This window comes from Dipodomys ordii, unplaced genomic scaffold (genome assembly GCF_000151885.1).
Source record: "Dipodomys ordii isolate 6190 unplaced genomic scaffold, Dord_2.0 Scaffold205, whole genome shotgun sequence".
Taxonomy (NCBI): domain Eukaryota; kingdom Metazoa; phylum Chordata; class Mammalia; order Rodentia; family Heteromyidae; genus Dipodomys; species Dipodomys ordii.
In genome coordinates this window covers 469,489-491,950 of record NW_012267421.1, presented here as the reverse complement: position 1 = coordinate 491,950, position 22,462 = coordinate 469,489, and the positions used below count along the sequence as shown (strand labels likewise).

The window sequence follows — 22,462 nt, the reverse complement described above, 5'->3', positions numbered from 1 at the left end:
GCACACTGACTCCCAATGGAGGCAGCAGGGGAAGGAGACAGACAAGTCTCAGGGCTGGGGATGGAGCAACCCTCAGAGAACACTGATGGAAAAACTCCTGACAATAAGCAAGACTGCCTGGGGTAATATGACCGGGGGAGAGGGGAGCCAGGAGAAAAATACAGCCTCAGTTGGAGCAAGCCACACCCAGGGCCCTGCCTGAGCCCTAGTCCATCTAACACACGAACAGCAAGTCCACCTTGAGCACTGAGGGTAAGCCGACCAGCCATAGTGAGTGTTGGCTCACGAATTCCTGTCGTGGGGCCTGGTGTCCTCTCCTAGCACAACAACCTATCTGATGGCTCTGCCCAAGCCAGGAAAAAGCAAGACACATTCTCACAGCTCACTGTGTTCTCTCTGGTGCTCAGGGCCCTAAAACTGGGCTGCCAGGAATCTTCCAGATTTCAACCAAGTTCTCCCCTAGTCACCTCCATCTCGTCAAATGGCAACATTATCTCCTCACCTCCCCAACCCCCAGTCACCAAAATGAGGACCCAGTGTTGTCCCTGGCCTCAGATGACCAATCCCTCATCAGGTGGAGTTCATGCTGGGAAATGTCCACATCCCGGCTCCCACGGCTGGCACAGGTCTTCCGCCAGTCCACCTCTCTAGAGTCTCTTTGGTGGCCTCTTTGCTCCCTTCCAGACCCCTCCCACTCCCTTCCCAGAGACTATAGGTCTTCTCCAAGGTGCAAATCTGACCCTGAACTGTTCTTCCCACGACCCGTCCCTGTGACCGGCTTGGGGAGCGGAGCCGACTCTGGTGGGGCGGCGTCCCTGTCCCAGACCCGGCGAGGGAGGCTGAGTAGGTTCCAACGGCAGGCGCTTTGCTGCCCCAGCAGCCCACGAGCCTGCGCTCGTCGGACGGGGCGGAAGCTACCCAGCACCGCCGCCCAGGGACAAGAGAGCCAGGACACTGGGCGTGGGACCGGGGACTGAAGGGCGACCCCGCTGGGAACAGCTCCGGCCCCGCCCCCTGGAGCCGCCATTGGCAGCGGTAGAGCGGGGTGGACTCGCAGCTCCGTGCGCTCCGCAGCTCCGTGCGCTCCGCAGCTCCGTGCGCTCCGCGGCCCCTTTCCAGGAAGGTCCTGGCTTCGCATCTCCAGTACACCGGTACAGAGGCCCGGGGTGGCCCGCCAGGCGAGGGCGGAGGCAGCCGGGCCAGGACCCTCGCACCCGCTCCACCGACTCCACTCTGGGCGCCCACTCCCAGTCCCTCCGCTCTGCTTCGAGCACGATGGACGCGGCTCTGTTCCACAGCCTGCTGGAGGCCAATTGCAGTCTGGCTCTGGCCGAAGAGCTGCCCTGGGACGGCTGGGGGTCGCCCCTGGATCTGGACGGTAGGCGGGAGGCGGCCGGGCCAAAGCGAAGCGGGATCCCTCCCTCGTGCGCTCAGAGCGCCCCGTGCGCCCCGCTCCTTTGGCGGCCCCTCTCCGCCCTGGTGCCCCGCGCCTTTGGCGGCCCCTTTGAGCCGCGGCGCCCCGGTCCTTTGGCGGCCCCTCTGAGCCCGGGCGTCTCGCGCCTTTGGCGTCCCCTCTCAGTCCCATTTCGCTCTCTCCGGCCGTCAGGTCCTCGCTCCTACTGCAACGCGACCCTGGACCAAATCGGGACGTGCTGGCCCCAGAGCGCGGCTGGAGCCCTGGTGGAGAGGCCGTGTCCGGAGTATTTCAACGGCATCAAGTACAACACGACCCGTGAGTGTCCTCGTCCTGGCCTTCCAGGAGCGTGGAGCGGGAAGCGGGGAGGGCTTGGCCACAGGCGTCTGGAATCCTTCAGGGGGCCGCGGTGCCAGAATACGGTGGGAGTCCCACATTTAAGTTAGGGGCGCGCCTACTATTCCTGCCCTTCGTAGCGCTTTTTAACCTCCATAAGGGTGAGATTTGCCTACAGTTCTCCAGTTCCACGCAAGGAGAGGGAAACAGTTCCCCCTCCTTGGGGCAAACCTCTCGGAATGCCTTCATTCCCCCATTAGGGCGTCATCCTTTTGTTTACATAATGCAAGGGAGTGCGTGGTGTATACACAAACCCCGCACCTTAGGGTGAATAGCGATCAGATCTTTGACTCTCCAAGCCTACCTGGGGTGCAGCAATGGCCGCTCCTGCACCCTGGAGCTCTTAGCCTCTTAAACCCTACCCCACCAGCAGAGCCCTCCTGCCACTGTAGCCAGGCTGCTTATCGAAATCCCGCATTCTGGAAACCGCAAGCCCTCTCCACATTCCAGCACCTGAATGGTGGTCCGGCCTTTGCGTCAGCACGCACAGGCACACAGAGGCATGTGTGCGAATACCCATGTGCAGGCGTGTACATGTGTGCAATACATGCATGTATGCACATACATGCACGTGTGCCTGTACAGCTCTCCCCGCTGGGGCTCTCTTGGTGAGAAGTGGTTGGTGGCAAGCCAGTGGTGTCTGCATGAGTACCAGGCATCAGTCCTTGACTGTACTTGCCTGGAGCTCCGAGGAATCCGGGCCAGGTCAGGGCCAGGTACTCCTAGGAAGCTGCTGGTGAGGCAGTGGGAATGGCAAGGAAGTGAGAATCCTCCCTCCCCCAATCATAATAGATGTCCATGGGAGAAAGGTCCACCCCACCCAGGTGTGTAGGATGACTTCTTGCTCTTTAGGATTCTGTGAGCTTTTGAGGATAGGCAGTGGACACCAGAGGACCTGATCCATCTTGAGCCCAGAAGCTAAGATATCCAGGACCATGGTGACCATGAAGTTTCTCACACACAGTTCAAGGGAGCTCTGCCAGGCTTCCAACTCTGCCTGGACTCAGCACTGCTCTTCCCAGCCAGCCTTGAAGCCAGCAACCCCTGGCCCAGGGCAGGGCCTGGGCCTCCTCTTTAGAAAAGAGCTGCACACAGTATTAGACAACCAATTTATTGCACACCCACTATGTGTCAACCTTGTGGCAGACACATTGGCTGATGGCTTTGTCGCAATGCCCTGTGGAGGGAGCAGGAGTGTACAGGGAGGGTGCACAGATGAGGGAGAGGCTTAGGCAGAGCTCCCTAACCAGCTTTCATCTCAGCTTAGCACAGAAAACTTGCCTCAAAACCACCAAGTCATGATCCCTGAGAGGAAACACTGTATTCGTGTTCATGGGTGCACAGACTGAAACACTAGAGCTAAGGCATGCAGGAATAACTCAGGGCTCTAACCAGCTCTGGGCTGGGTTTCAGAGCACAGAGGAACCACTCAGAGTTCTAAACAGGTCTGGGTTGGGGGACCCAGGGGCAGGGAGGAACTATCCAGGTTTCTAACCAGCTCTGGGCTGAGGCTGAGAGGCAGGACAAACCACTCAGGACTCTAACTAGCTCTGTGCAACCATGCAGGCTGGGAGCCTGGAGCTCTCACTATTAACCCTATGTCAACACCATCTCCAGTAGTGACACATTCAGTTTGCAAGGAAGGTTTACGGGAGGTAAGAGAGACTCAGGTCTCCAGCCAGGAAGAACAGGACTTATACCTCTGAGCTCTAGAACAAGACTGGATTTGGCAGGTGAATATGTAATAGGCAGAGCCGAAGCATTCCAGGTAAGGGAAGAATAAGAAGCTCAGAGATGAGACCAGAGAGATATGGAAGGTTGAGTATGCACAGCATTGCAGAGGGCCTCACTGTGGGTGTTGGAGGGAGCTGGATGAGTTTGTGGTTAGAGAAGCTCTGCTCTGGGTCCCAGGGTCCAGGAGGGAGAAGAGCAGTAAAAGGTGACTGCAGTGGCCCAGTAGAACAGCCACTGTGCAGCAGAGGTGGCTCTGAATCAGGCCCATGGGAACTGGAAATGACTAGGCCGGGAAAGGGAAGGTAGGGAGGCATCCAGGGATGGAACCAGGCTCACTGGATGTGCTGGCATTGGAAGTAAACCTGAGTGTGATTTCCAGGAAGCAGTTGGCTAGGTGGGGGTGGCCAGAGGCATCTCTTGTTGTGAGAGACAAGCTTGGGAGGCCAGGTCAGAGTTTGGACTAGGCATACCCAGAGACTATTTCCAGATATAGTTAAGCCAAGGGAAGGAAAGGGACTTGCCTGAGGTCAAGGACATGCTATCCAGAAGTCAAGGACACACTAGTCTAGAGGTCAAGGACATGCTAGACAATGCAGAACTAAATCAATACCACATATCCCCTCTAGTCCTCCCTTCCCTCCTCCTAACCTGACCTTCTGCATGTCTGTACTAATCCTTACTCCGCTCAGAGATGGGGGGTAATGTTCTGACCATATGGGAAACTGAGTCATTGAGACATGAAGTGACAGAACTGTAACAGAACAAGGACCAAGCTATCCCACGGCCTCTCAGAGAACAGCTGGGCTGAGTTAGGCAGAAAGTTCTGTTAAAAGGACATGGGGGGGTGGCCTGGGAAGGTGCTCAGTGGTAGAGTGCTTGCCTTGCATGCATGAGGCCCTGGGTTCAATTCCTCAGCACTACATAAACAAAAAAGCTAGAAGTGGTGCTGTGGCTCAAGTGGTAGAGTGCTCACCTTGAGCTGAAGAGCTGAGGGACTGCACCCAGGCCTAAAGTTCAGGCCCCATGACTGACAAAAAAAGCACATTGGGGAACCCACAGGATCATAGGAACCAAATTTGGGGACCCTGGCTGGGAATACAAGTCAGAGTTAGCCCACCAAGGGGACCCTTGCTCTCCCTAAGTGACTCTGCAGTGCCACCATCCCTAGTGACCAGCTGGGGACCATTTTCTCTGCACAACTCTCTTGGTTCCCTGCAGCCATCCTGCAGAGGCCTCCCTGAGCAGGTGCATCTGATGCATAGGATATGGACTTCAGTCACATGCTCTCCCTGAGCCTCCGTCTTCCCCTCTTCAGGGTGAAAGGAACGAGGTTAACCCAGCCATGGTTGTTATGGGCAGAGCACCAAGTTCCATTATACATAGACTCCTCTGAGCCCCTCCATGTATGTATCTCTGTTCCACTTTCCCTCTGTGTGTGGCCTGCCTGGCCTCTGTCTGCTATGAGTTTCCCAGCCTGCTTCCTGTATCTCTTGTCTTTCCCAGATTTTCTGTTTGTTCTATCTCCTCTCTCCATTCTAACTCTATCCTCTCCCTCTTCTCTCCTCTATTGTCCCTCCCTCTCTATCTTCTCTTTGCATCCCTCTCCCTCTGTCCATCTACCCCTGTCCCTTCACCACTTTTCGTGTCTTTGCCTGCTCCATCCCCCATTCTATCTGTCATGGTCTAGAACTTCTCTTGCCTGTGGTCCTGGTGGCTGCACAGGGATATTTGCTATCTCCTCTCCAGACACCCTGGCTCATCTTCCTCATGGGAAGGAAGTACAACATAGCTCATCCTTGGCTTCTTTGACCCTCCTGGGACTAAGGGCCATCCGTTCTGTGGCACTTATGGGACAGGGTTGCCTACCTACCTTCACCTCATGAGGAGGGATAGAGCATCCCAAAATGGAAACACCCCAACACAAGTAGGGACCCCTTTTCCAACCCTGCAGGGTGGAAGAAGATGTTGAACCCTACCTTTAGGAGCCTCAGGGCTGTAAGACCTGGTTAACACAAATCCAGATTGCGAAGAGGGGCTTGGTGAGCAAGAACACAGCCTGAGAGTCTTCCTACAGGGGCTGGATTGGGCCCAAATGGACTCAGAGCTGTGTGTGCCTCACCAATTAAGGACCCACCCAGGGGCAGAGCTGCCACCTGGGGAAGGCCTCCACACAACCCACACCTCAGCCTTCTGGGCTGAGGAAGTGGAAGCTGTGAGCCGGAAGCTGCAGGTTGCATTCTCAGTCTCCAGGGAGATTTGGTCTTGGCCTGCATTCCATCTCCCAAGGACTTGAAGCCCCTCCCACTCTCCGAGCATGAGAACTGTCTCCCCCTGGGTGGTGAGGGGCAGCCAGACAGGCAGGCCATCACAGAAAGTGTGGCTCAGTAAAGAAAGTAGGACGGTGTGATGGGGGGAACATCTAGACATGTAGAGTGGCTGTCAGCAGGGCCCTCTGTGCGGAACAACCAGCTGTTGGATTCTGGAGGGATCTGCTGGCTCTGGAGCCTTGGGCCCAGAGAAGCCTTACTTCTTGAACCACCCCTCCCAGTCTCCTCCCCCTTCCCCAGGAATTCACAGCCATAACTGTGAGACCAACAGGCAGACAGATTCTTCAAGAAAACCTTGTAATGTTTGCTTTTGAGGGAAATAGTGCAATAAGCCTGTTGCAGCACATGGGAGGGGATGATTCCAAGAGAAAAGAGAGAAAGTTAGAAAAACTCCTAAAGAGGGAGTTGTTGAATGGAGGTCTCAAAAAAATTGTGCCAATGATGTGCCAGATGGAAGGAACAGTGGGAAGAGGAATGAAGAGCTAAGCCGTGGCCTTGTTCTGCTAGAATGAGAGACCTGGGCTGCTTGTCCATAGTCTATTGTATGGGACCAGAATAGTCCAGAAGGGTGCTGCTTGGTTTTCAGGATATGTCGTTTAAGTCATTATCCAAGACCAGATGGTGACCTCAACCTTGTCCCTCCCTTCTCTGAAGCACCTTTGCTGTCCATCCCACCAGCAGCAACTACAGCAGAGTCTGGATCTCTAAAGCTCCAAAGTGGAAGGAGGTCCCCTCTCCAGCAACCCTCAGGAAGCTTCCAGAGGACTTCATGATTGGGCCCCAGTGCAGTTGTTGACCATGTCAGACAAGGTGCCCCCACAGTCCAACAGGGTCTGCATCCACCAGTACCTTTGGGGAATGGAGGGATCTAGACCTGTTCCAAATCCTGGCTGTGCTGGTTCCTGAGTGAGCGACTGGTGCTCCAGCTTCTTATCTAGAGTTCATTTGTCCGGCAGAAGGGAAAGAGAAGATGTGACCTACGTAGGCCCTGGCTAGCTGCCTGTGCTCCATGCAGACAGCTAAGAATTCTCAGCAAGAGGGATGTAAAGGAGTCGCATGTGGTCTTGGATGTCGATGGTGCTGCTCCTCATTCTAGGTGTCACAGCCTTGTGTTATTCAGAATCCTTTGAAGGCCATCTGTTTACCTAGACTGAGAATGTCTGTGCTCAAAAGCCTCCATAGAAAGGCCACCCTTGGCCCCAAAGGGGAATTGCTGGTGGTGAGGGGAGGCTATGATTCTGCCAAGCAGCTAGAGACCTCTTCTCCCTCTGTTTCTTCTCTGTAGGTTGAGAGCCAGGTCTGGTTCTGCTCACTTGACTGCTTGACTTGCCCCAGGGCAGGGTTTTCCCCATCTTTGGGCCTCAGTTTCTCTATGGGCGCCTTCTGCCTACATCCAGCAATTCCAGACAAGCCTCAGGGCTTCCACATCACTCACTTCACCCATGACAGCCAAGAGCCATCCGAAGGGAGCTGAACACAGAAGAGGCTGAGCAGGGGCCAGGGCCTCCACAGGCTCCTATCCTGTGGAAGGGATGACCTTCCACAGTAAGCTGGGTTCAACTCAACACACCTCCACTTTTTCACAGACCCATTATGGTCTCCATTAAGCTGCTCCATACTGCTAAGATTCAGTTTTCCCCACTGTCTCCTACAAATAGGATTGCACCATGCCTACTCAATGAAAAAGAGTCCTGTGCACACAGGAGCTGGGTGTTTCTGGAAGGTCAGCATAGACCAAACCCCAGAGCAGCACCACACAAAAAGTTCCAGGACCCTTAGATGCCATAGGCAGATGGCCTCAGAGAGGCCATTCCTGCTCAATGTGTTTGCCAATGACAGATTCTGAGTCTCTCAACCCTGCACCCCTTCCAAGCCAGGCTGGCTCCAAGATGGGTGCCACCAGCTCACTGTCAGTCTCCCACCAGATGATTTCCCACCACCCACCTCCTCCTTGTGTCATCAGACCAGGACAAAAATGTGTAAGGCAGAGACAGGCAGTCCTAGCAGGCCTATAGCAGAATTGGCTGTGTAGGAGTGTTCACTCTGGAGATACACCTTGCTTGTGAAGCTGGGCACTAGCCTGACTGCCCGGCCCTCAGTGGTTTCCAAACAAGGGTGAGGCATGGTGAGTCATGCTCTCTGCCAACAGTGACTGTTGAAAGCAGTGGAGGCCGGGATGGGAGGGAGCCATGGCTAGGATATTTTCCCTGGAAAAAGGTAAGAAAAGTCAAGGTCAAGGATTTCAAAAAAAAAGACAAAGGCAAGAATCCAGACAGGAAGGAGATGGATAGATCCAGAAGAGCCCAACTAAAGGCAGTGAGAGGAGTGAGAAAGATCTGGACACAGCCAAGACCCAGCAGGGGTGACACAGCCAGCGACATCCACTGGGGCTCAAAGCCTCCCCTTCCAGGGAAACTGATAACAGAGATCCCCAGAGAAGGTATGCCTCATGGGAGGGCCAAACCAACTGAGGGAGTAAGCCCCTCAAATTCCCAACTGAGGGACTAGGTCTTCCTAAATTCCCAACTAAGGAGTAGGACCCTAAATTCCAAGCTGAGTAGGCACCCCTAAATTTCCTGCTGAGGGAATAAGTCGCCAAATTTCCAGCTGAGTAGGGCCCCTAAACCCCAAGCTGAGGGAGTAGGTCTTCCCAAATATCCAGGTGAGGGAGTAGGGCCCTCTTAATTTACAACTGATGGAGTAAGTCCCACCAAATTCCCAGCTGAGTATGTACCCCTAAATTCACAAGGAGAATTTCAAGGTGCTATCCTTGGAACCTGGAGTGTCCAGGCTGCTGCCCACAAGTTTGCTATTTGAGGCTGACCTCCCATGATGGCTACAGTTCAGGTTGCAGGGGTGGTGTGAGTGTGAGGCCTCCTGCATGTGTGTGTGTGTGTGTGTGTGTGTGTGTGTGTGTGTGTGTGTGACATGATTGGTTTCTTGTCTTTCTCATGCAGTTGGGTGGTGATTGGACACCCAGGTGGCAAACTGTCCTTTTGTCCTATTCTGAGTCTCTCACCCTCACTGAGCTCCCCAGTAACCTAGGCAACAGCCTCAGTTATGGTCCATCCTGTGGGACCCTTGTGCTCACATCTGTGCAACAGGTGAGGATGGGCTAGGTTGCTTTTAGGGAACCTCAGCCTTGCTGTATAGAAGGTGAAGTTCTGTTGCACAGGGCCTCCTGGCTAGGTGGGCAAGCGGGACTTTTTGAACGTTTTGTTTTGATTTTTTTTCTTTCAGAAGGATCAGAAAGAGAACAATCTTAGTCTGGGAGGAGCCAGGCAAAGGGAGGAGTAGGCCCCTGAGGAGCTGTCAGTCCTGGAAGCCACCTGATGGAGCTGGGACTGCCTTAAAAGAATGGGGAACTAATTATCTGACCTCTGCTTTGTGCGCAGGCCACAGGGTGAGCCCAGAGCTGGGAGGGTTGGGGTAGGAGCTCTCCAACGTCTTCCACCTGCAGAGAAGGGGAAGTACAGAGTGAGGGGGTGAGCCAGAGGCTTGCTGTCCATGGTGCTGAATGTTCTGGGCCTGCATGCCAACCTTACTCTATCAGTGAGCATTGCTTCTGTTCCTCGCAGTCTGCATTCACCTTCTCTCCCTCCCTTCTTGTCTTTCTCTTTTTCTCCTTTTTCTTTTCTATTAGCATACATTAGTTGTACAATGTGGGTTTCGTTGTGACATTTCTAGACACGTAAAAACAATGTATCCTGATCAAACTCACCCCTCTATTACCCTTCCTTACCCCTCCCCACCTATTAAAACAATGTAACAGGACTCATTGTTCTATTTTCACTCATGCAAATAAACTACTTTGATCATGCTCATCCTTATTCACCCTCCCCATTTGTCATCCCACTCCCCAACAAAAACCCTTTTACTTTCCTGTCATTCATTTTCTCTTTTAGTTTGTATTAATTGCACCAAGGGATTTTAACATAGTATTTCAGATGTGTATATATATATGTGTGTGTGTGTGTGTGTGTGTGTGTGTGTGTGTGTGTGTGTATTATAATAACTCTCTCTGTTGCTTTCTCTTCTCCCAGTTCCCAGTCTCCTATTTATCAGCAGCTTTCATTGAGATTCTTTTTATCATCTTTATACCTGCTGTTTTCTCTCTGAACTCACTTACCACATTGCTACTTCTTCCCACACCCTAATATGTCACACAACACACACACACACACACACACACACACCATCCACATGCCAGTCTCACTTATGTGCCCAACTTGGGTAAATGTCCAAACCTGTGAGGAAACTGAGGCCAAGAAGGAAGAACTTAGCCACAGTTACCCAGACAGCTAGAGACAAGACTATAGCTAGGAAAGTTCTCCATCTTCCAGGTTTCTGACCACTCCAGGCAAGTCCTTGAACCAGGAACCATTAGCAAAAAGTCCCTTGCTTTGGGAACTTTCAATGGCTGCCACTTGGGGAATGGGAACCAGACTTCTTTTTTTTTATTGTGAAAATACTGTACAGAGAGGTTACAATTACATGGTCAAGATAATGAGCACATTTCTTATCAAGCATTGTAGCCTCCTCCTTTGTTTCCCCTTCCCATCCCTTTGCATCCTCCTCCCTCCCCCCGACCCCCCACCAAAGTTGTGAAGTTCATTTTTCGACATAACGACTTGTACATCTCATTGTTGCAATGGGTCCTCCTGTATCCCTGTTTTAATGATTTGTTTTTTCCCTTCCCCTCCACATATACCAACATCATATACAGTGAAAGCAGGGGTTATACCATGGGGAACCAGACTTCTTAAACCACAGAGACCAGCAAGAGAGGGCCTTGCCTTCATTGTCCAGCCCCTAATGCCCCTGGCAGGCCACTCTGCACAACATCAGCATCGATCCTCAGCAGGGGCACCTGTGTTGCTATGGCAATGGGCACCCACCTCACTGCATCCAACCCCATGTCTGGCCCAGCCATGAGCCCTGAGACTTCCATGCCCATCCTCCTGTGGTTTTGTTGGGGGCGGTGCTTTCTCCTTTCTAAGCTGTGCCTGAGGGCTCTGTGCCCTAATTAGCTGCATAGGCAGCTCCCTCAAAGGGCAGACTCTTCTGTCTTCCAGTCCTCTGGTGCCCAGGGCTTGTAGCCATAACCCTAGAGAAAAGCTTGTCCAGACTCACATGCCATGTCTCACACCCTACCTTCCAAAGCTCAGCAAATAGAAGTCAGTTTGATTCAGCCCCCCTGGACCATGGTTACCTTCGGTGTGTGTGGGGGAACCAATGACTCCAGTATGGTCTCTGTCTACTTGTTTGTCCCCAGGGAGCTTTAAGTCATACCAAAGAAAAGGACCCAAAGAGATGAAGTCTCTAAAACAGATTTTTATTTTTAAATCTGTGGACTATGGGGCATTAGGAGACTGGAATCTATTTAATGGGTCATGACCAATATTTACATACAAAATGAATAGAATATATCAGAACAGAAGAAAAAAGAAAATATTGTAGCTCTTGTTGAGAAAAAATTTGTTTTGTGTGACTGGAATGAATTGAGTGTGTGTGTGTATGTATGTGTGTGTGTGTGTGTGTGTGTGTGTGTGTTAGATTATGATACAAAAATAACTGTTACTGTAGGGCCATAAAAGTGAATGCCTGTCTATCAAAAGATGGGACATATAGAAGAGGCCCTTGAAAGAGAAGGGACTCAAGGTGCTAGGGAAAGCCCCACAGAAGAGGTAGCACATGAGCTGGGACAAGATAGGAGGGTGTTTGTCTGAGAGCATGGGGAGGGTGGGTCAAGGCATGGAGATGGGCCCATGCCAGGCCTGCCAGTGTAAGCATCAGACCCTGTGGAGGGGGTCTGTGCTGAGGGCTTTGATATTATGCCAAGACAGTTAGGCTCTTTTCTTGAAAGCAACAAAGAGCTGCTGATGGCTTTAAAGACAAACTATCATGATTGAGGAAGCAAGAGAAAGAACCAGGGAGGTAAGAGTGCCAGTCCAGGAGGAAGGCCCAGAGACAGAGGGCTGAGGGATGGAGGAAGGGGCTGGGAAAAGAGAGCCCAGACTCTGTACTCAACTCCTCAGGGCCTCAACTTCTCAGTTTGGAGCTTAAGTGTTCAGCACTGTGGGTGCTCAGAAGAAAGCAATCAGAGCAGTCACCTTTCTGGAGGAAGGGCCTACCTAGCTCTGGACTTCAGGAAAACTGGACAGCATCTAAGCCCCTGGGTAGTCAGGTGCCAGGGCAGACCAAGGGGCAGCTCCCCTTGAGTTAAGGGTCAGAGTCAGCATGGGTGTCCCTGGACTGACCCACCAGATCCTGCCCAAGATGGGCCTCCCACTTACAGGCACTGCAGGCATGACCAGTTCATCCACAATCACTAGTCTGAAAAATCTGTGAGCTCAGAGCAGCGAATTTGGGAATGATTAAGCTGATAGAACCTTCCCTGTTGTTTCTGCTCTTTAGCAAGCATGGTTCCATTGCTTTTAACTCACTGTCAGCTCAGCGGAAGTGGGTTTTTAAATAACTTGATTATTTCAGAACTCACTGCTTCCAAAAACAATCTGAAGTTCCCCTCCGGCTCTGTAACTCTGGGCTCTATGAGCTATTTATCTTAATTAGCTTTATATTTTATATCTAATATAAGCCCCAAAGAAAAACTCACAAATAACTGTCATTCGCCAGAGAGCAAAGTGTTGTACAATTACCCCATAACAATGGTGTTTCAGAACGGCACTCAGGCAGGAGTGGGGGGGTGCTGATGCCATTTGTGGAGCAGAGGCAGCAGGGGTTGGATGGTCTCAGCTGAGAGGGGTCCCTCCTGGAGGGAGGTTATGGGTGGGCTGTATAGAAGGTGGGCTTGTGGTTAAGAACAGAAGCCACGCCAAATTTTCTATGATCCTCTTGTCACTCTGTATCCTTATCCTTGGCAGTTAGCTCATTCCCTTTGTGCCTGTGTCCTCATAGGCGAAGTGGGCCAAAACTGTCCTAGAGCCTACTCCAGGGAGTGGCCATAAGCACTGTGTACAGGGAGAAGCTGAGGTCCTGGCCCATGGAAACATGCACTATACCATTGCAGGCACTGTTCAAATCCAAGTGCTGGAAAAGAAGTATAGAGCACAGAAATGTGAAATGATCTGAAATGAGGATGCAAATTATTTGTTGTGCTAAAAGCAAATCTTCAGCCACAACCCAGTGCTCACAATTGGGCTCAGTATTGTTGCAAAGGAACACAATGAAAGGAAGGGTACAAAGAACTGAAGATTGCATCTAAGATGGGCTGTGTGGTGGCTATATAAAATAAGGCTTCTGTGCCATTCTCACATAAATGGCCTTTGTGTAAGCTTTCAGGCATGAATTATGTTTTGGGGCCCAAGGGTGCTAAGAGGAAGGGAGCCAGGGAGGACTGACCTGACTCCTGGTGGTTGGCACTTCTGTAGGGAATGCCTACCGAGACTGCCTGGAGAATGGAACTTGGGCCTCCAGGATCAACTACTCACTGTGCGAACCCATTCTGGATGACAAGGTGAGTAGCCTCACCTGCCCCACCCTGGTCCTAATGCAAATAGCAGACACAGAGCACGCAGAACTTGGCACAGGTAGCTGGATGCAGCACAGGTATGGGACTCAGGATAGGTAGAGGGACTCAGCACAGGTAGAAGGACTCGGGACAGGTATGGCAGTCTGGAAGGTTAGTGGGACTCAGCACAGGTAGGGAAACTCATCAGGTAGGGAGATTCAGCATAGGTAGTGGGATTCAGCATAGGTAGTGGGATGCAGGTTGAATCCAAGGATAGCAGAGCCCATCCTTGTGTCACCAGCCCTCTTTTCTGCAGCCCTACTCCCTGCCTTTGCCCTAGGCCTGTCCTGTGCTGTCTGACACCATGGTGGGAGTGAAGAAGGGGACATAGATTCCTAATTCCAGGAGAGCTCACTGGAGAACCAAGGGCGTGACCATGTGCCCTGTGAGCAGGCACACTCTTCCTCCTCTGACTGGGAGACTCCCGAGGAAACAGGCGTGGACTCCCAGGGCTGTGTGCAGGAAATTGGACCTCTCTAGGCCTGGGAGTCCATATGGTCCAGGGTCCAGCTTTTTTTGGGGGTAGTGCTGGGAACGGAACCCGCCCCTGCTGCATCCTAGGAATGGAACCAGCCTCTAGTACATCCTGGGCATAATGGGACTAGAACCCACCCCCAGTGCATCCTGGGTAAGCTGTATTACTGAGCTGCACCTGTAGCAAACCTGTCTTCACTCTGACCCAAAGTAATGCAGCCCTGTTCCAATCCTTACCCAGAGCGATGCTCAGTGGGGCTGGAGCCTTTCTCCAAATGAAATCTAGCGCAAAGGCAGAAACATGTGCCCTCCATGAGAAGGTGAAGAAGCTATCAAACAGGAGCCCAGGGCTCCAGGGACAGCTGGAGTGGTCCAATGTTTAGAGAGGAAGAGGTTTCTGCCTCTGTCTTCACTGCATACATTCTTTCAGCTGCTCCAGTACTGGTAAACCAACATAGCAGAGGAGAGGGCACCCTCTCCCCGGCAGGAAGGAATCCCTTGTCACTATCATTGTTTAGAATTGCCAGCATTTGGCAATAATATTAAAAAGTTGGCTTTCATTCACTTTGAATAGGATCCTGTCTCAACCCCCACCTCCAAAAAAAAAAAACCACAACAGTTTGAATAGTACTCCCAAGGGCTCTGCCGACACTGTACCCCTCACTGCAGTGCCAACCTGGCTGAGCAATACCAATCCACCCTCAAACTTTGCCTGAGTCCCTGCTTCCAAGGTGGGAGGATACGTTGGCCCGGTATATATCTGTGACAACTGAGGCCCAGAGATACACTCAGCTGTTCAGCCAGTTAGGGAGCCCAGTTTTGTTTGTTTTTATTTAGATGTAGCTACATCTCTGCAATATCCTAAAAGAGACTATGTCCAAACTTGCCACAAAATGCATTCTGGGAGGCTTGACAAGGACAAGACAACAGCACTGGGCTTCAACAGCGCTGAGCTCCAGGAGCCAAGCTTGGCTCGACACTTGGAGCGTCTTCTGCCCCAAGTCAGGGCGCCAAGGGACCACCAGGGTGGCATGCCCAGCTCCGTCCTCACACACCTATGTTCCCCTTCCTGTGTCTGTCTGTCTAGCATAGGAAGTATGACCTTCACTACCGCATTGCCCTTGTTGTCAACTACCTGGGCCACTGTGTTTCCATGGCGACCCTGGTGGCCGCCTTCCTGCTCCTCCTGGTTCTGCGGTGAGTAGGCCTTCCTTCCTCCCTGCCTCCATTGTCTCCCTCTCCTAGGCAGAGCCTCCACATGGGGATCAAGAGTAAAGTCAAGTGCAAAGGCATGCGGGAATGGGTGCAGGCCACTGACCACCTGCAGTCATGTGGGGGGCTAAGTGGCCCACCATGGCCACCCTAGGGAGAGCAGCTTGATGTCAGCCTTGCCCTCACCCCAAGCTGACTTAGTACAGTCTATTCTCAGCTGATCTTCAGTGTTGACTAACCCCTTGCCCTAGCCCCATCTGCACTCTGAGCCTGCTGACCCTTGACCCTGCCTCCTCACAGGAGCATCCGCTGCCTACGGAATGTGATCCACTGGAACCTCATCAGCACCTTCATCCTGAGGAATGCCATGTGGTTCATGCTGCAGCTCATCGACCATGAAGTCCACGAGAGCAATGAGGTCATTGCTGGGGAGCCCAAGCCTGGGCCCAGACCCAGCCACAGGGGTGCCCACTTCTCTCCCAGACACTTAGTGGCAAAATCAGATGAGAGCTGTCCTCCACCCCAGCCAGTGTTCCTGACCAGAGTTCCAGGCTAGGGTCCTTGGAATCACGTACATCCCGGTACAGGCAGCTCACATGTCACCTTCCTATCTTTTGAATTCAGGTCCTTTAGGGAGAAGGGGCTGAGAGTGAGCTCTGCAGAGCTCTGGCTCCTGTCATCCCATTTGAGCATGGGTGGATTATCACCCCCTACACACACACACACACACACACACACACACACACACACACACACACACGCAGAACAAATCCAGAGGTATCACATGATCACCCATGCCCCATGCTATAAGGAAGCCTCCACAGCATGGCTGCCTCCATGGACTAGGGGACCACCCCCAGGTTGTATCCACTGCTACTGCACAGTGTCCACTGTCTGTAAATATGAAGGTTGAGTTGCCCCCCCACCCTTCCCCACTCTGGCACAATCTGTTCTCTTCGATAGCCTAGCCCTGAGCAGAGCACCAGCCTCTTCCCTTGGCCCCGCGCTTACCCTGACTTAGGACCGAGCAGGTGCAATAAGAAACCAGGTGCCTTCTGGCTCCAATATTAGCTTTTTCTAGGGAGACAATACTTGACTTGGAGAAAAGGAGGGAATCCCACCCCAGCAGGACTTTCTCAAAGTAAGCAGGCAGCAGCCCTCTGGACCCATGGTCAGGCCTAGGGCCATGGGGGCAGAGACCTGGAGCAACTAGCAACTTGGCACAGAGCAATTATCTAGGACTCTGGATGTCTGTGCTAGACAGGATAGGGGCTGATTGCCCATGGACCCTCTCAGATGGCTCATGCCAAAGCCCGCTGCCTCAACATGCAAGCCTTGGCTCAGAGAGTGCCCTGGGGTGAGCCCAGAAGAAACAGGCTACCCAGGGAGACTCTGGTGTAGAGACCTTCATCTGGGACCAGGCTTGGTGAGGTTTACTGAATGGTTTCCCTACATCATAATCAAGGTGCTTAGGAGTTCACCCTCAAGGAGCAGGGCTAGGTCTCCTTCTACTGAGAGGGAAGTCACAGAAGTAGCTTCTACTTCAGCCATGCATTGTGCTCGGCGCCTGATTTTCCTTTGCCGCCCAGAAAAGCAAGACAGTTACCATGAGCTTAGAGGGGTGGTCAATTTCTAAAAACCCCAGAGCCAGTGGGCCTGACTGGAGCCACTGATCCTTCCAAGTCCTAAGTTCCCCAAAGCCAGGGGCTCGGGGGAGCACTCCTTGGTTGCACAGGCCTCCTTGTCCTCCAGTGGCTCTGACTCATGTCAATCATGTTTTCTTTTTTTCCAAATGAAAGTTCACATTCCATCTCTAGGAATCAGTCTGATGCCACTGGGTTGAACACAATGATGTTTAGTTTTTGCACTTTTACATGGCTGCAAAAATCTCTGGATCCCACTCACCTTTCCTTGATTAAAAGAAGTTGGTCCAGGCTTGTAATCCTAAATACTCAGGAGGCTGAGGTCTGAAGAGTAAAGTTTGAAGCCAATCCAGGCAAAAATCCACAACTCTTATCTCCAATTAAATAGTTAAAAACTGGATCTGGAGGTGTGGTTCAAATGGTAGAGCACTAGCCTTGAGAGAAAAGCCAAACAAGAGTGTGAAACAAAACCCTAAGTTCAAGCCCCAGTATCAGCACCAAAAACAAAAAAAAAAGTGTTGGGAAAGGTTGGAGAGAAGTTAGAACTTCATCCTAGAGTGAGAGCAGGAGGCGTATGAAACTTCTCAGTGAGCACCATCATGTCCAAGCGCTCCATCTCAAAGTCCCTGAGGCTTGCTACCCTGTCCTGGCCCCCAATAGCCTTTGACTCCCTTCCTGGCCCCCAGCAGCCTCTGGTCCCTCTCCTGGCTCCCAGCAGCCTCTGACCTCCCCCCTCCCCCATGCAGATCTGGTGCCGCTGCGTCACTGCTGCCTTCAACTACTTCGTGGTCACTAACTTCTTCTGGATGCTGGTGGAGGGCTGCTACCTTCACACAGCCATCGTCATGACCTACTCCACTGAGCGTCTGCGCAAGCGGCTCTTTCTCATCATTGGATGGTGTGAGGGTCCCACAGCAGCAGGGCTGGAGGGAGGGTACTGTTAATAAGGTCTCCTTCATCTTGGGGACAAGGACAGTAGCACATCCTTGCCTTCAGCCCTTCCACCATGCACCCTTCCACCTTCTTTTTGAAGGAGCCAGGAATCCCTACAAAGGATGTTCCAGAAAGAGCCCTTTTCTTCCTGCCCAGAGTGCCAGCCCTAAGACCTTGGTCTCTGTCTTGACAGGAGAAACTGCTGGCTCTATTTCTCTTTCTCAGAACCTCAGAAGTCATAGCCTCCATGGTTTGGAGAAGAAGCTTGACTGAGGGCAAGATTCAGGAGCAGGGCATCCTGGGAGCATAAATGGCCTGTAGTTGGAAGATCAGAAGCATGATCCTAGGTCCCTCTGGTTCCCTACCCTTGGTTCTATAACAGGGTCCCTGTCCATTTGTCCATTGCAGCCCATGTCTGTCCTTCTTGTAGGTATCCCCTGCCCCATCATCATTGCCTGGGCCATCGGAAAACTCTACTATGAGAATGAACAGTAAGTAGAATGGGAGCTTGGAGGCAGACAATACAGGTCAGCCTTGGGCTAGGGCCAAGACATGAGCCAAATCAGATAGGTCACTTTCCTGTGTCCCCACTCAGGAGTGTGCAAGGCTGCTCCCTTTGATGAATTCAGTTAGGAAGCCTGGTTTTAGGAATGTCCTCCTCAGAGCTGGATGTAGAAGAGGCTTTCCATCTGGGTGTTATCCAAGGCCAGGTAATGAGCATCTAATGGAGCCCACCAGGAACTTACTCGCTGACATCCTAGTCTCTGCCTGGGATGTCCTTCACACCATCGATGGGTGTCCAAAGCCATGGCCCTGATGAAAGCAGCTCTCAGAGTTAGAGAGCACAGAAGGGATAGGTGGGGCAAGAATGGTAGAGTTCCAGGAGCTCAACATTGGCAAATGCTCAGAAGGCTGAGATCTATCCAAGAACAGGAGAGTTGCATAATACAAAACGAGCTTTCTGGCAGAGGCCAAACACTCTGAGGTGGGGAGGCCGTGGATCCAGGCTGCAGAGGCCCTATTTCCACACATGCTGCCTTGTCCCTTCAGTGCCTGGCCATGCAGAGCTTGGGTTCTGAGTGCCATGGGCCAAGTGTCACAGAGCAATTCAGCTCTGGGCGAATGGGGGCATAGCTTTCTCTACATTCCTGTGACTCCTATGTAATCCTCCTTGAGCCCACAGTCTACAATGTGTCAGGGGACCAAGTCTGGCTAGGGGAGCAGACTCTGGCTGGGTAGGGACAATCCTGGAAATCAGGGCTTAGGAGGGCCAAGCCAGAGAACCTGTGTTTGACATTGGGAGGGATCCCTGGGTTTGGCTCAGCAGGCCACCCATGGTCACACCATCCTTACAGGTGCTGGTTTGGCAAAGAGCCTGGAGACCTCGTGGACTACATCTACCAAGGCCCCATCATCCTCGTGCTCCTGGTAAGTCCTCAATGAAACTAGAGTGGGCTGAACTCCCCCAGGACAGAGACCCTGGGAAAGGTGTGGTCTGGACAGCACCCCTCCATTACATCACTGCTTTGTGTACCAGTTTGTTATTCCTTCCCTTGGCTCTGCCTGGCACAGCTAGGGCCTTGGGTGAGGAAAGGGTTTGACTGGTGAGTTTCTAGAGTCTAATGTCTATTTGCAAGGTATGGTGCTGAGACAGCAGGTGAACAGGCAGCTGGAGGCAAGATAGGGGTGTGGGCTTCTGTTCATTCTGCCTCCAGCAACTCCCTCCGGGGCTCTGCCCACCGCCCCCAGCCTGGAGCTTTAGACTGCAGAATGCAGTGTAATGAGCAATTGTTCCTTGTCCAGCCTTCTCCAAATGTATTCACATTTAAGGTATAATTGCCACCGCGTCTTTAATCTACACCGAGCTTTAATTAAGAGAAAGTTTAAGTAGAGGCTGCATTCTGCAGAAAGAATCCATTATATAGCATACATTAAAAAAAAACAATATGTAAAAAGCCCTTTAAGAAATTAGCATTTACGTAAGACTTATTTAAGGCTTAGTAATTTCAGGCTCTTGTGTATACCAGCTTCCTTAAAGGGCCATGGAACCCTCTGAAAATTAAGGGGAGCTACACACAGCAGTGGGGGGTTACACCCTACACACAGCAGAGGTGGGCTTCTAAATCTGTCACTGAGATGGCTACTTTACGTTTCTGTTTCCTCACTCCCGCCCTTTGCTAAGACTTTTGGGAGTCACTGGACCCCATCTTTGGAGCATCTTTGATGGATGTAAGCTGATGATGGCCAGGAAAGCTTCTTGCCTTCTGCTTGAACTTCCAGTCAGGGTTTTGCTCACTTCAGAGGATGAACCAGTCTTTGCAGCAGATGGCGGGGAGGGACTGTCCTTGCCTCCCAGCTGCCGTGAGCCACTCACTTCAGTGTGAGTGAAAGTCCAGGATCCCTTCCCTCCCAGCCAGCTGCCCACAGTGGAGGGCTGGGGCTTCTGATGCACCTGCACTCAGCTGAGAAAGGCCATCGAGGGTGGGGTCTGACCCTGCAGGGGTGAGCTCCAATCTGTCCGATGGCCAGGTAGCAAGGGAATGCCCAGGGAGGGCAGATGAGGTGTGGAGGCCTGGTGCCCACAGCACCCTTTCCCTGCTCTGCACCCTCCTTCGCTGCAGGATGGGGTTCCTTGTTCCAAGCTAGACTCCCTCCGCAGGCTCCAGATCACTGCTGATCCTCACAGCCTTGAGGCGTTGACCCCAGGATGTAGAAGAGCAAACCAGGCTTGTCCCAGGTCACAGCCCTACTGGCAGAGCTGAGGCCCGGGCCTCTGGCCTCATTGTGCTCTGCCTGCTGTCCCTTGGTGGGAGAGGTGCTTGGAACTCACTACCTCTGCTCCTCTAGCTACTCTCAGCTGTGTTCTGCTGCTAAGAGACCCCTTATTTTTGAGCTGGAAGGTAGAGTTCACAGAAAACCTGATGCAGTTATCATGGGAGAGGGATGTAACATCCATCAGGCCAAACATGGGCCCCCTGCCCTCTGTAATTTTTGTCACCCTGTGTCCAGCTTTCAAGGCAAGCAGTGTAGTTGTCCACTGAATAGTCAAGGAACAGAAGCTCAGAGACGTTAGCAGATGGCCTGAGGTTTCACAGTGCCAGCTGGGACAGAGGACTGTGAGCCAGGAGACAGGACTTGGAGCAGAGTGCACCCAGGAGGTGTCTCAAGAGCATGGAGCAGCTGGGAGCAAAAAGAGAATTTCAGCAGTGATGGAAAACCTTTGGCTCAAGGATGTGCCCAAGATGGAATGCAGTGAGTCCCAGAACGCATTTTTTAAAAAAGCGGAGCTGCGCACTGGTGGCTCATGCCTGTAATCCTAGCTACTCAGGAGGCTGAGATCTGAGGATCACAGTTCAAAGCCAGCCCCGGGCAGAAAAGTCCATGCAACTCTTATCTCCAACAAACAACCAGAAAACTGAAAGTGGTGCTGTGGCTCAAGTGGTACAATGCTCGCTCACCTTGAGCTGAAGAGCTGTGGGACAGCACCCAGACCCAGAGTTTAAGCCCCACAACCCCCAAAATAGTGGGGAGCAAGGAAATAGAAGCGATGTGGTCTTCATGGTAGACCAAGAAGCCATGAGGCCCTACTATGGCCTCACCCAGGGAACTGGGCTTCATCTGGCCTCATTTCCTGAGGCACTGAACATATAGGTGATAAGAGTTAGGGGGAGGCTGAATCCAGGTGCCTCGGTTTGAATCCCACCATTCTAATCACTGTGGCACCAGGAAGAGTTATGGAATCTAGTGCAACTCTCAAGTGGAGTTAGTAGTCATGGCTGTCCACAGAAGTTGCCTAAAATCCCTGCAATGCTTGAGACTGTCTGTGGCACTGTGCGTGTACTAGATCCATTGCTAAGCAATGAACCCACCTGACCTGGCACAGGGGAGTAGGGGTTGAAACACCCAAAGCTCCAGGCAGAACAAGGCACAGCAGCCTGATGCCCACTGCCACCATGCCCAACGCCCACCCCACAGACCTCATGGGCAAAGCAAGGTCCCTGAGGAATGGGAGTGCTGGTAGGGATGAACTCCCTCATGAAGGTCTTAGGAGGGAGAGACTCTCCAGGGAGGATTCTTCAGGGAGCTGGCTCATTGTCCCTAGCACTCCTCCCTGAAGTCCCAGGACTCAACATGTGGGCCACCTGACAGTATCCTGGGCTGGGCAGGATGCCTTGCAGGGGCCCCTTGGGAAGAGGTGCATCTTCCTGTGTGGGCTCCCAGGAAGCTCTGTCTTCTTTTCTGGGCTTCCACACCATTACCTACAGCTGCACTGACCCCCGTCTGGGTCCTAGATCCTCCCATGGCAGGCCATTTACTTGGCCTGGTCTCTGCCTGCAAAGGTTCCTCACCTTGTCTGGCTAACCATGCCTCATTTTCAGTTTTCAGTTTAGTACTGTGTTACCAGGCCCTCAGGACCCCAGTGTCCACCATCTCTGCTAAGCCACAGCCCTCTGCAAGCAAGGACCCTATCTACCTGCCACTTAACCCTTATTGGTGCTCAGCACAGAGCCTGATACATGGAAACTTGGCTTATTGATAGGATTAATTACAACTAGAAACTAGGTTGGGCATAGCCCCAGCCCATCAGCCAGGGATCACTGCAGAGCTGGATCAATTGAAGTCTAAAAATGAAAACAATGAACTCTGCCTGGGCTGTTGTCAGGGGCTCTGGAGAGAGGGGGAAGTGGAGCTGTGGCTCAAGTGTGTGTGTGTGTGTGTGTGTGTGTGTGTGTGTCCTGGAACTTGAACTCTGCCTGGGCACTGTCCCTGAACCTCTTTTGCTCAAGGCTACACTTGA

At 52.3% G+C, this 22,462-nt stretch overlaps 1 protein-coding gene across 1 annotated transcript in view; it reads left to right on the top strand.

Moving 5' to 3' along the window:
• The first annotated feature begins 1,272 nt into the window (after positions 1-1,272).
• Crhr2 (corticotropin releasing hormone receptor 2) overlaps positions 1,273-22,462 on the top strand; it is a 24,801-nt gene continuing 3,611 nt past the window's right edge. The window contains exons 1-8 of the mRNA XM_013035137.1: positions 1,273-1,378; positions 1,607-1,732; positions 13,263-13,348; positions 14,964-15,073; positions 15,389-15,506; positions 17,478-17,631; positions 18,095-18,155; positions 19,020-19,092. Coding sequence (XP_012890591.1) covers positions 1,276-1,378; positions 1,607-1,732; positions 13,263-13,348; positions 14,964-15,073; positions 15,389-15,506; positions 17,478-17,631; positions 18,095-18,155; positions 19,020-19,092 — 831 coding nt within the window. The 5' untranslated portion in view covers positions 1,273-1,275. The remainder of the gene's footprint in view (positions 1,379-1,606; positions 1,733-13,262; positions 13,349-14,963; positions 15,074-15,388; positions 15,507-17,477; positions 17,632-18,094; positions 18,156-19,019; positions 19,093-22,462) is intronic.